The 12,320-nt window shown below is 44.0% G+C and overlaps 1 protein-coding gene across 1 annotated transcript; it reads right to left on the bottom strand.

Moving 5' to 3' along the window:
• Positions 1–2,900: 2,900 nt before the first annotated feature.
• Positions 2,901–8,648, bottom strand: LOC148278187 (uncharacterized). Its single transcript, XM_088231786.1, has 2 exons — positions 8,151–8,648; positions 2,901–8,078 (listed from the first exon to the last, which is right to left on the bottom strand). The coding sequence occupies exons 1-2, from the start codon at positions 8,646–8,648 to the stop codon at positions 2,901–2,903; spliced, it is 5,676 nt and encodes a 1,891-aa protein (XP_088087912.1).
• Between the last annotated feature and the right edge of the window lie 3,672 nt (positions 8,649–12,320).

The following is a 12,320-nucleotide window of genomic DNA, read 5'->3' on the forward strand; positions in this document are numbered from 1 at the left end:
CTCCCTCCCTCCCCCTCGTTTCTCCCCTACAGGAGTAAGCAACCATTTGTTTTTTATTTATCTTTTATTTTTTAAGATTTTAGTCGTTCTAAAAAAATATTTTAATGTGCCAATATGTCTCCTTACTCAATCTGATCTTCGTGGTTTCGGATGTGACAGGGTTTAAAGAACACCCTGTATATCATATCAACATCCCCGTTTCGTGAATAATCATTTTAATAGAACAGATATTAGAAACTTTTCGTGTATTTTTCGTCAAAGCAAATAACGCGATACGTAATATGTATTTATAATATTTTGTTGATAAACCGAAAAAAAAAATATTTGTTCATGTAAGGGTTGCCTACTAAAAGCATAGGATTTTAAATCGGCGTGTTGGTTTTATATTTTTATGCAACAACTATGGTGAAAGTGTATAGTGGGTTTTGCATGTTAGTTTAATGAGTGTTCTGACGAAGAGACAGGCACCTCTCGAAACCGGTAGATATAGAAAAGTCGCTAATTGGTTATATCCAAATATTTAATAACATTTAGATATTTCATTTTTTTATTTTATTTTTTAAATAAAAATAAACATTTGCGTTCTTTTGATTTACCAAATATGTCGATTTTGGGGACCATTTTCAACGAGTTGTAAATAACTCGATTTTAAAATAGACAAATCAAGTTGTGGTATTGTGAGGTGCGAACCAAGGACCTTTGATTAGTGAGTCCACGACACTAGCCACAGGACTACAACCCGATTTAAATTCGATTGAAATATTATTTGTTTTTTTTGCGGATTTACAATTTACATTTACAGCTTTTAACGCATCTCAGTCTATATAATAAATTTGTGTGTTACCATCAACCATAGAATCAAGAATAGTCCTGAAACCGCATACGCACATCAAACAGAAGGCGACTCAACTACTCATAAATGAGTAGATTTACGTTTTGATCTATTAGTTTCTTTGTAGACGTCGCTCAGTACACAACTCCTGATTTGAATTGAAGTATGCCGTGTTGTGTCCTTTTATAGTGAAGAAATACTGCTAGGATCTTAAAGAAACAGGATGCAATCACATTTCATGTGTAATTAGATAATAAATGTGTCTATAACATATGCATTACTTAAAAATTAAATTATTTTTCCATCTGTCAGAAAAAACAAAATAGAAATTTTGTCAGTGTTGCCAGGGTAGTATTTTTTTTTACCCTACTTTGCTCATCTAGTGAGAGAATTAATCAATATTGGATCTCGGATTAAACAACTCTGTGGCGGACCTTTGACCGACATTATCTTCAAAACATAAAATATTATTTAAAATTTTATGTAAAATAAAATTTGTTTTATTTTTCAAGTTTAAAGTTCATTCATTCAATTACTCTTATTAAATGACCCTTTACTTATCTACTCTGTTGTGTCAATCAGTATTTCCGTGTGCACAATAAAATTTTAGAGAAATTAACAGATTGGTTTTTTTATTACCTTATATTTGTGTTATGATTTTTTTTTCCATCAAGCAACATTACGCTGCAACCTCACGAATGCGCGCGGCGAAAGTAGGGCATAGTGGGGGAATTATTAGACACAGTCCGATGTATTCAAATATGATTCTACGCTCCTTCTGGACTATTCTTATTTCTATGCCAATGACCTTTTTTTTTATTTCAAGGAATAACTCGCTAAGCCTCTATCGTAGATGCTTGTCAGCAGGTAGGAAAGAAAGGATACGGAAGGAAGTTATGAATAATACACCACAACACCCAGACCAACCGAGGAAAAATCTTTGTCAGATTTTTTTCTTGTAACTGGCGGAAATCGAAGCCGCGACTTTTGAATTATTTTCTCAATTGTGATGGTGATTAGACTACAAAATATTGCAGAAAAAAGTTTTACATAAGGAAGTACTTTATTTCAACTTTGTAGGGAATCGAAGCCCAGATCACTTGCATGGTAGATAAACACATAATAAGCATACTCATAATTGAATACAAACTTAATATTTATCTAATATACTTAAATTAATGTCTCTAAGTTAACAGGGTTTTATTATTTAAAACATAAATTCATTTTCCAAACATTTTATTGCCTACATAATATTATTATGTTTCCAATCAGTTTGTAAAGGAATTAAAAAATATACTATTGTACTGTACAAGTAACAGTTTGGACTGTATTCCACAATCCTGTAGCAAGGGGTAGGTGTTGGCCGTGTCTCGCTGCCGTCGTCGCTCTCGGGGTCGTAAATCCCGAAAGTTATGTAGTCTCGAAATTCCTCTCAAGTCCGGTGTCACTGCGTAGGTCGGTGGAAGATACTGGTTCGTAGTCCTGGGGTGAAGCGATGGTCAAGTCCAAGGTGTAGATCCAGTAGTAGAGCGGGAGGTCGGGCGGGGTGACGAAATGAAACGATCAGACTAACTTGATGTCTCGAGGCGAACTCAATATTTATTCTTTCAAATGTACACATTATATAGGGCGTGTTGCGGGCTCCCGCTACCTGCGTCCGAACCGGCGTTAGGCCAATACGGGAGTGGGGGGGGAAATACCGCTCCCACTATACCCGGCCGGCGCGCCTCCCCCAAAGTGCATATAGGGAGGTGCCGGCGCTCGGCCCGGTCACTTCGCTGGGAGCCGCCGCACGCGCCACATCAATTACAAAATGCCTTTTTTAAGGCAGTCCTTAGTCCTTATACAAATACAAATATGCATGTTAGGGCAATAACGCGTCAAACGTCTAGATTCAGGCCCTTTTTAGGGCCTGTAACACAAATTCCTGCTTTATAGTACCCCGGTATCGCTAAAGTCAGACCCGAAAGTGGAATATTCATCCTTTATTGTGGGTCCAACATTTAGCCTACAGATACCGGGGGCCCTAACTATATTATTGCATTTCATTTACATATTTAACCGTCCGTTACACTCCCCCCGATGCCACGCTGTTCGGCTGCGGGGGCATCTTCTTCTCTGGAAGGTCCTCTAGTAGTAGTGGGATGAGCCGGATCGCTGGTCGGGCATATTCTCCGGCCGCCGTCTGAACTCGTGCGGTCCGCACCTGTCCATCGGCAGCCAGTCGTGTCTCCATGATCCTCCCTCTTGTCCACTGGTTGCGGGGTGATGACGGGTCGGCGATCACTACAAGATCGCCGACTTTCAATGGCTCCGATCTATCGAGCCACTTTTTTCTCTGTGCTAGTGTAGGCAGAAACTCGCCCAGCCAGCGTCGCCAAAATTTGTCGGCTAGTTGCTGGGCTATCCGCCACTGCTTTCTCAGGCAGATATTCTCCGTTTCTTTGGGGTAGAAGGCGAGATGTGTGCGTGCCCCGGCCGAACCAATTAGGAAGTGGTTCGGAGTCAATGGGGTTTCATCTGCGGGGTCCACCGCCACATGGCTAAGGGGACGGCTGTTTACCGAGAATTCGGCCTCGGCGAACGCCGTCAACAGGGTCTTCTCTCGTGGAGATTGTTCTTTGAGGATAGCGACTAGGGAGGTTTTAACTGATCTCACTAGTCGCTCCCACGCGCCACCCATATGCGGTGAGGATGGCGGTATATACTTCCATTCTACGCCTTTATTTGCAAGTTCTATTTGGAATGCGGCGTCATTATGGAGATCGGCAATTGATTCTCGCATTTCTCTGTCGGCGCCGTGGAAATTTGTTCCGTTATCGGAATGGATCACCCTCGGTTGGCCTCTTCTAGCGGTCATCCGTCTGATGGCTTGGATGGCCGCGTCACTTGTCAGGGATGATGCCAACTCAAGGTGTATGGCTCTGGTCGTCATACAGGTGAATAAAACACCGTATCGCTTCTCCCGGCGTCGCCCTATCGTAACATATAGGGGGCCAAAGTAGTCCAACCCACAGTGGGTGAATGGTCGTTGGTAGCTGGCCACTCGCGCCTCCGGTATCTGGCCCATTTGCGGTGTGCCGGCTCGTCCTCGCCGAACTCGGCAGATGGCGCATCTGTGACTTATATTTCTCAGCGTCCCTCGTAACTTGAGCACGTAGAAGTTACGTCTCACGTCACATAACACTCTCTCCGTCCCCGGATGCCCGGCTCGTCTGTGGTACTCCTCCAGGAGCAGGCGGGTATATCTATGGGCACCATCCAATATTATAGGCGCCCTCAGTCCTTCTGATGTATCTGTGTTCCTCAAGCGTGTTCCCATTCGCACGGCACCCTTGTCGTCTATGTGCGGCGTCAGCCCGTATAGGCGGCTCCGCGCAGGGAGTCGCTCCCCCCGTCTCAGGGTAGGTATATCGCCGCCGAAAGCGTCCGCTTGCGACTGACGGACCCAATGGAGCTCAGCATTTTCTAGCTCCCCGGCCGTCAGTTCGCCAACTTCGCGGGCGCCGTCTCTTCGGCGGCTTTTTCTCACGAAGCGCAGTACCCACGCCGTTGTCCTTATCAAGCGATTCCACGACGAGAATCGCTGTGGCGCGGGTAGCGCCTCGCTGGTGGTTATCGCCAGTACCACTCGCTCTGCTTTCTTCTCCAGCATCGCATCGTCCGGAGTGGGCGTCATCTTCTTTTCTCGAGGCCATGATCCTTCTCCTTGCCGGAGGTAGTCTGGCCCCTGGAACCATACTCCTTCGAGGGACAGGTCAAGCGGGCGGCCATCTCTCGTACCGATGTCGGCGGGGTTGAGTTTTGTCGGCACCCACTTCCAGTCCGCGGCGTCGGTGAGTTCGTCTATCTCACCTAGCCGATTGGCCACGAACGTTGAGTAAGCGCGCGGCTCCGACCGGATCCAGCACAGGACCGTTGTGGAGTCAGTCCAGTACACCACCTTTTCTATGGCGCACTGGGTTTCTCTCCTGATGGTGGCCGCCAGTCTGGCCGCCATGAGTGCGCCCTGTAGCTCAAGGCGCGGTATTGACATCACCTTTAACGGCGTCACTTTGCATTTACTGCTGATAAAGGTGGTCTTCTTGCCCTCGGTCGTGTTCTCCACGTAGTAAGCTACTGCGCAGATCGCCACTTCCGAGGCGTCGCTGAATAGATGTAGTTCTTGGCGGTTCCACCGACTTACTATGGCGCATCTGGGGATGGCGCAATTTAAATTTTCTAACTGTGCGATCCAATTTTGCCATCTAGTCTTATGATCTTCTCTTATCGTTTCGTCCCATCCGGTTTGAGCCCTCCATACATCCTGTAGGAGCATCTTAGAGCGGATGACGAGACATCCCAGGAATCCGACCGGGTCAAAAACTCGCATCACTGCACTCAACAGCTCCCTTTTAGTGGGCCAACTGTCGCTACCCTGGCCGAGTGGGTCGTCGAATTGATAAATAAACTCATCTGTGGCAGGTCTCCAAGTCACTCCCAGGACTCGTCCTGTGAATTCATTTGTAGCGCCGGCCGTCTCGTGCGCTTCCGTTAGGCATATCGGCATGGCCGGCGCGGCGCGCGCTTCAGGCGGCACCGAGCTGAGCACTTCACTCTTGTTGCTAGCCCAGTTCGTCAGTGTAAACCCGCCTCGGCGTAGGACTTCGGATACCTCCCGGACCATTTTCTCAGCAGCGCCGGCATCGTCCATGGCGTCCAAATAATCATCCATATAAAATTTGGATTTGCATGCCACCGCTGCCTCCGGGAACTCGTTCTGACTCTGTTCGGCCACTGTATTTCGCACATACTGCGCAGAACTTGGTGAGCACGCGGCTCCAAAAGTCATTGACGTCATCTTGTAGGTTTTCGGCATCGACTCCGGATTATCTCGCCAGAGATAAAGTTGAGCGAGTTGATCTTGTTTTGTGATTTTTATTTGTAAAAACATTTCACTTATGTCCGCCGCAAGCGCTATATGTCCCTCCCGGAATCGAAACATATTTCCCAATAGCGATGATAATAGGTCCGGTCCGGCCATTAACTTGTCGTTGAGAGAGACGCCTCTATACTTGCTTGCGGCGTCGAAGACTACCCGTATTTTGGCGGGTTTCTTCGGATTAATGACCGCAAAATGTGGCAGGTACCACCTCTTTGGTACGTTATTTAATTCACTTTCACATACCTCGGATGCATATCCCTTTTGTAAGTATCCGTTCATTTTCTCATGATATGCGGCGGCAAGCTCTCTGTTATTTCTTAATTTTCTTTCCACTCCTTCCAGGCGGCTGAGAGCGTGTTGCCTATTGTTGGGCAACCACGTATCTCCGTCTTTCCACAAGAGTCCAGTCTCCCAATGTCCATCCTGAAGAGGTTTTGTCGTGGCTTGCATGATCGCGTATGCGCGCGTTATCTGTCTGTCAACGCGCGTGGCACTCGTTACTCCCAACGAGTCGATTGTGAAGTTATTTTTTACAAGACTTGCTAAATTAACGCAGCACTTGGTTTGCCGCGCCCTATCACTGTCAGTCGGGCTTGTGGGTAGCTCCGACACGATACGCTCGTTCTGTCCGCGGCACTCGTGATTTACTTCGGTGGTTACAAACGGCCTTACTGGCCCGTTACACTCGCGATTCACTTCCGCGATTGTAAGCGGCATTACTAGCGAGCTATACTCGCTATTCACTTCCGCGATTGCAAGCGGCATTACTGGCGAGCTATACTCGCTATTCACTGCGGCGGTTGTGAGTGGCATTACTAGCCCGTTACAGTCGCGATTCACTGCCGCGGTTATGGGCGGCATTACAAGCCCGCTACACTCGCGATTCACTACCGTAGAGCACTTTGATTTACTCATAGTCGCGAGCGTAATGTTGTTTTGCGCCAGTGCGCTGCCGTTGACTCTACCGTGAGTCACCCAGCCTAACAAGGTTCTTGAACGGATTTCATCACCGTTCGTTATCACTTCCCGCGACACTATTACGCCAGCGTTGTCTTGCCCGATGATCATTTGTGGCTTGACAATTCTCGAACCGTTCGCGGTTCCACTGCGTGCACACGGCGCTTGTGGAAGGTTCAATTCTCGCACTGTGTTCGCTCCGATGCGATATGAAATGTCACTATTTCCTTTTATGTTCACTTGCACTCGGCGCGTGTCTATCGTTGCACTATTTCCACCGATTCCGCGGATCGAGATAACGTCACTACGTCCGCGGGCTCCCACTTTGTTCGCGACTTCATTGTCTATCAACGTGATAGTGGAACCTTCGTCCAGCATCGCGTTCACTGTTACGCGACCCCGTGGTCCGCTTATTTCCACTTCGATCACTTTTAATAAAACTTTCGAGTCACTATTCGGTCCGCTCATTACCCCGACGAACTGATTCCCGTCGGGCACTATTGCGGTTTCACTAACGCTGTCCGCGCTATTCACTCGCGGCTCGCTGTGTAATAACTTGTGATGGTTCGCTGTACACGTACCCACGTTGCACTTAGCGGTGCTTCGGCACTGGTTTGCTCGGTGTCCGTCACTCAGGCACCGATAACACAATATTCTATTTCGCACAAAGTCTCGTCGCATCAATAACGACATCTTCGCAAACTCGTTACATGCACTTAACTTATGACCGCTACGGCCGCACTTCGCGCACTTTGATTCTGTTGTTGGCCGTGATTCCGTCGCCGCGAACACTGTTTCCTTTCCACGCGCCGGTAACTTCGTCTTTTCAAAGGCGCAGGCGTCCTTGGCGTTGTCCGCGAAAACCATGATCCAGTCCACGAAGTCGCGAAGTGTTGCCTTCTTGTTAGCTCCTTTCCGCGACATCACCCAGAGTTGCCGCGTGAAAAACGGGAGTCGAAGCACCATCTCGTTCAGCAGTTCGTCCGAATGCAGATGTTCTTTGCGCCTCTTTTCCAACGTGAGGCACATGTTCCGTACGGCAATCGCGAACTCCACTAAATCGTCCATGGTGCTTTCTGCCGTCAGTCGCGGTGATTTTCGCAGCTTGTCCAACTGCGTGCTCATGATGACGTCCGGGCGGTCGTAGTGCGTCTCGAGGGTGCTCATGATCTTATGAACATCCTTTGATTCCACTAGTAGTCCCTCCACTAGCGCCCGGGCGGGCCCTTTGAGTGCCTTCTTCAGCCTGAGAAGGTTTTCCGGGTCCGTCAGTTGGCACAGCTCTGAAGACTCCCAGAATTGGTCGCAGAATGCCGGCCAATGCACGGGGCTGCCGCTGAAGTCCTGTAGCTCCCTGGCGTTCCCCTGTCAAGCGAGCATGGCGCCGATGCGTGTTTCCTCTTCCTGGGTTTGTCCTCGATTCCCTCCTTGCTTTGCCAGCAAGGCCTCGAGTGCCAGCGTGAAACGGTCGGCTGGTTCGGCGTTGGTGTGCTCCTCGACCCATCTCTCTGTGTTGCGGCGCGCCGTTTCCTTCGGCCTCGCCTCTTGATTGTCCTCCTCAGAGAAAGGCTCGTTCCTCTTGGGGTAGACAGGATCAATGACTAGCGCGTCCCGGTCCTGGGGCGCGCTCGATGTAGCTTCCTTCTCCGCCTGGGCCAGAGCGGTCCGCGCTCCGAGTTGCGCGGTGTCTGGCTGAGCGGCTGGCTTGCTTGTAGTTCCCAAAAGCGACATCAATTGCTTGATTTGCTTCTCGTAGTGTCTTCTCTCCCGACGCCTCTCAGATCTCTCGTTCTGCAGCGTCTCGTCAGTCGCAGTCGGCGAGGGGGTTGCTTCTTCCTGAAGAGTGATGTCACCTTCCGAATCGGAATCTCCATCCGATACGGGCTTGGTGGGCTGCTCCTCGGCGTTCTTTCCAGAGCGTAGTGAGGCGGGCATCGTAGATTCGTCTCGGCTGAAGACTCAAAGTAGATGGCAGCTGAAGATCACAATCCGGCGAGTCGAAGGACCAGAAACTGTACTGTACAAGTAACAGTTTGGACTGTATTCCACAATCCTGTAGCAAGGGGTAGGTGTTGGCCGTGTCTCGCTGCCGTCGTCGCTCTCGGGGTCGTAAATCCCGAAAGTTATGTAGTCTCGAAATTCCTCTCAAGTCCGGTGTCACTGCGTAGGTCGGTGGAAGATACTGGTTCGTAGTCCTGGGGTGAAGCGATGGTCAAGTCCAAGGTGTAGATCCAGTAGTAGAGCGGGAGGTCGGGCGGGGTGACGAAATGAAACGATCAGACTAACTTGATGTCTCGAGGCGAACTCAATATTTATTCTTTCAAATGTACACATTATATAGGGCGTGTTGCGGGCTCCCGCTACCTGCGTCCGAACCGGCGTTAGGCCAATACGGGAGTGGGGGGGGAAATACCGCTCCCACTATACCCGGCCGGCGCGCCTCCCCCAAAGTGCATATAGGGAGGTGCCGGCGCTCGGCCCGGTCACTTCGCTGGGAGCCGCCGCACGCGCCACATCAATTACAAAATGCCTTTTTTAAGGCAGTCCTTAGTCCTTATACAAATACAAATATGCATGTTAGGGCAATAACGCGTCAAACGTCTAGATTCAGGCCCTTTTTAGGGCCTGTAACACAAATTCCTGCTTTATAGTACCCCGGTATCGCTAAAGTCAGACCCGAAAGTGGAATATTCATCCTTTATTGTGGGTCCAACATTTAGCCTACAGATACTGGGGGCCCTAACTATATTATTGCATTTCATTTACATATTTAACCGTCCGTTACAACTATTATTATTTTATTACTTAAATATGGTTCAGTGCTAGAGCCTGTCAGTGGATAAGAAAACATACTAATTTGAAGTGTTATTAGTTACTAGGCACATTAGAATAATTTATGTGAAAACTTATTGTTATGCACACTAAAGCAGAATGTATTAAGGATTTGAACGGACTGTGCTTATTATTTTATGTACCACTCAAAACTGATGGATAATGGGGAGAATTTATATTTAATTTGTGTAAAATAAAATAAATTAGTTGAAAAAAACCTTTGAATTTTATCAATCTAAGTAAAAACATGTTATCAGATATAAACATTTATTTTGACTTGGTTCTTATTGTCTTATTTTGAGTATTTTACTAGTAAAGCTTCTGTGCGGAAAGGGTGGAATATAAACTCTGTGGGCTTAGGTATGTCACTGCTTCGGAATATCTAAAAGAAATATACATTCCAGACGAATTAGCTGACAGACGTCTTACTTTTAGGTCAGCTACATCTAATAAAGGATAAGAAAGGTAATTATACATTTACACAACCAGCACACAATTAGAAAAATGCGCATTTACCATCGCAATTATGTTAAATTAGGAATTCAAAATGAACAGCGGGACGCAAGTAAAATCTATTTATTTGTTGTCATAAAAAGGAATTTTATTTTTTTTAAATTAGTTATTCTCTAATAACCAACAATTGAATGAGAAAAATGGAACTGGTGTACATCATTCAATTTTTTTAAATTGCAGGTGTTAATTTTGTAGTTAGAGGGAGATACAGTTGGCGGAGTCAATACATTGTTCATTATATTTATTCCCAACGAAAGAGCATACTGCCTATATAATAACACTTTGTGGTTATGTAGTCTCGATTCCTCTCCTTCAAATGCCCGAAAATTCTAAAATATTAAATTACTTTTTTACAGTTTAAAGGGCAGGTAAAATATGATAGCCTTTTTTGGAAATACCATTATAGCTCGCAGGCCGCACAAAAATGCAAATTGGACCAACGTCCGAAGTAGAGGTAATAATAATGTAAATGAAACAATAAAGCACATTTTTTACACAAATTTATTTAATATTCGTTATAATATAAATTTATTTGACATGTGAATAATAAACAATATTATAATATAAAGCCTATGTTAAAATTATTCATTTCTCATTATGTACAAAGCTCAACTATTTGTCATTTGACAATTCACAATCTCAAACGTAATGTGAAGTTTGCGGGAAACGCGCTTTAGAACACTTACATATTTTGATCCGAAGTTTAGAAAATGAATTGTCAAATCTCAATATGTCAAAAAACATACATAATAATAAAACAAGCACAATTATGTTATCGGAACTGCGTTTCGCAAACCCAACATAAAGACAATTTATTCACATACATTTTGTCAAATATATTCCATTTCTTATAATTGCTTTCGAGAAGCTTTTTAATACAAACCACTGGAAGCCTCTGTAAACATTCAAAATAAAAACACATCTCTCGAGACGTTTTCATCAATTTTTCAATCGGGTATTTCTCCGATCAAAAACATTTACTCTAGCTATAATGAAAATGCAATATTTAATAAAAATAAATTCGAAACATTTTAAGATTTCTTTTCGACAAAGCATATTTTTATACAAGATTGACATCCATTGATAGAAAAAATATGTTCCATTAGAACTGTATTTGATTATAAGATATTTATATATATATATTATGATCAGATATTTTTATAGACATCCAAGTATTATACATTTACTATAACAACATTTAAACCAAATAAAAACAGATTATACTTAAATTTAATATTAGATAATATATAAAAATGACACATTGTTGCCATAAATTAAACCGATGAACACAACTTTATTTTACAGGCAATATTTTTTCTTGCAATGTGCATAGACAATATTCAATAAAAAATGCAATTATAAAAGGCAACAATGTTTTAGATTATTGGAAGAAATGCGTTTTTGTGTTATTTTCATTTGTGTTATGATTGCGTAAATTAAAAATAATGCAACATATCCAACATTGTAGTAAAAACACTTATACGTATCAATATAAAACACTCAGTTTGCCAATTTTGTTTTAAAACCTACATTTAGGAATATTTGGGAAGTCTCCCAAATGATATGTTTATATTTATGTACTACAAAACATGAAAATATAAACATAACTGTCAAACAATTTTTTTAAATTCACGTAACATTAATTTGAGAAATGGAATTTGGAAGTTGGCTTTTGAATATGTATATTGAAACAAACAAAAAGTTAGTGCCGAAAAAAGGATGTGTCATTTAAAAAATATTATTCATTTGTCACTCATTTTGCAATGCTTATTTTATGACTCAAATTTATATAATAAAAAAAACAATGGATTCTCTAACAAAATATACATGAATTACACAAATCTCGTTGACTTTTCCAAGAAATCAAATGGTGAAAATGAAAAATGTCCAATCTCTATGCATGTTTAATCATTCAAGTCAAACTCACATTTTACAAACAAATAAATACTTTATATGTGTAGCACCAAAATACATGTGGCAAATCAAAAATTGATTATGTAATAAGAACCCGCCTACATACAAGACTATTGTGTTTTCTAGAATAGTACAAATATAGATTAAAGAGTGTAGAAATAGAATGCAAAAAAATACATACTAAAAAAATATGTTTAAGTTAGGTTACTCATTTATGGGGTTCAAACTGTCAGTAGGGTCGCAGTGAGTCACATCTTGCTGGAGGGTGTGATTCTATAAAATGCTGCTAACGCCTAGTTGCATTCCACCGGCAACACTACTGACTAGTCCTACTCGTTAGTGTCCACG

Source organism: Micrasema longulum, unplaced genomic scaffold, assembly GCF_059751315.1.
Source record: "Micrasema longulum isolate JH-2025_06_02 unplaced genomic scaffold, ASM5975131v1 h1tg000919l, whole genome shotgun sequence".
In the NCBI taxonomy this organism is placed as follows: Eukaryota; Metazoa; Arthropoda; class Insecta; order Trichoptera; family Brachycentridae; genus Micrasema; species Micrasema longulum.

Coding starts and splice junctions, on each gene's coding strand:
- LOC148278187 (XM_088231786.1), bottom strand. CDS start 8,648: ATGCCCGCCTCACTACGCTCTGGAAAGAACGCCGAGGAGCAGCCCACC. Junction 8,079..8,150: donor TGGCACTCGAGGCCTTGCTG/GCAAAGCAAGGA, acceptor CTCGCTTGACAG/GGGAACGCCAGGGAGCTACA.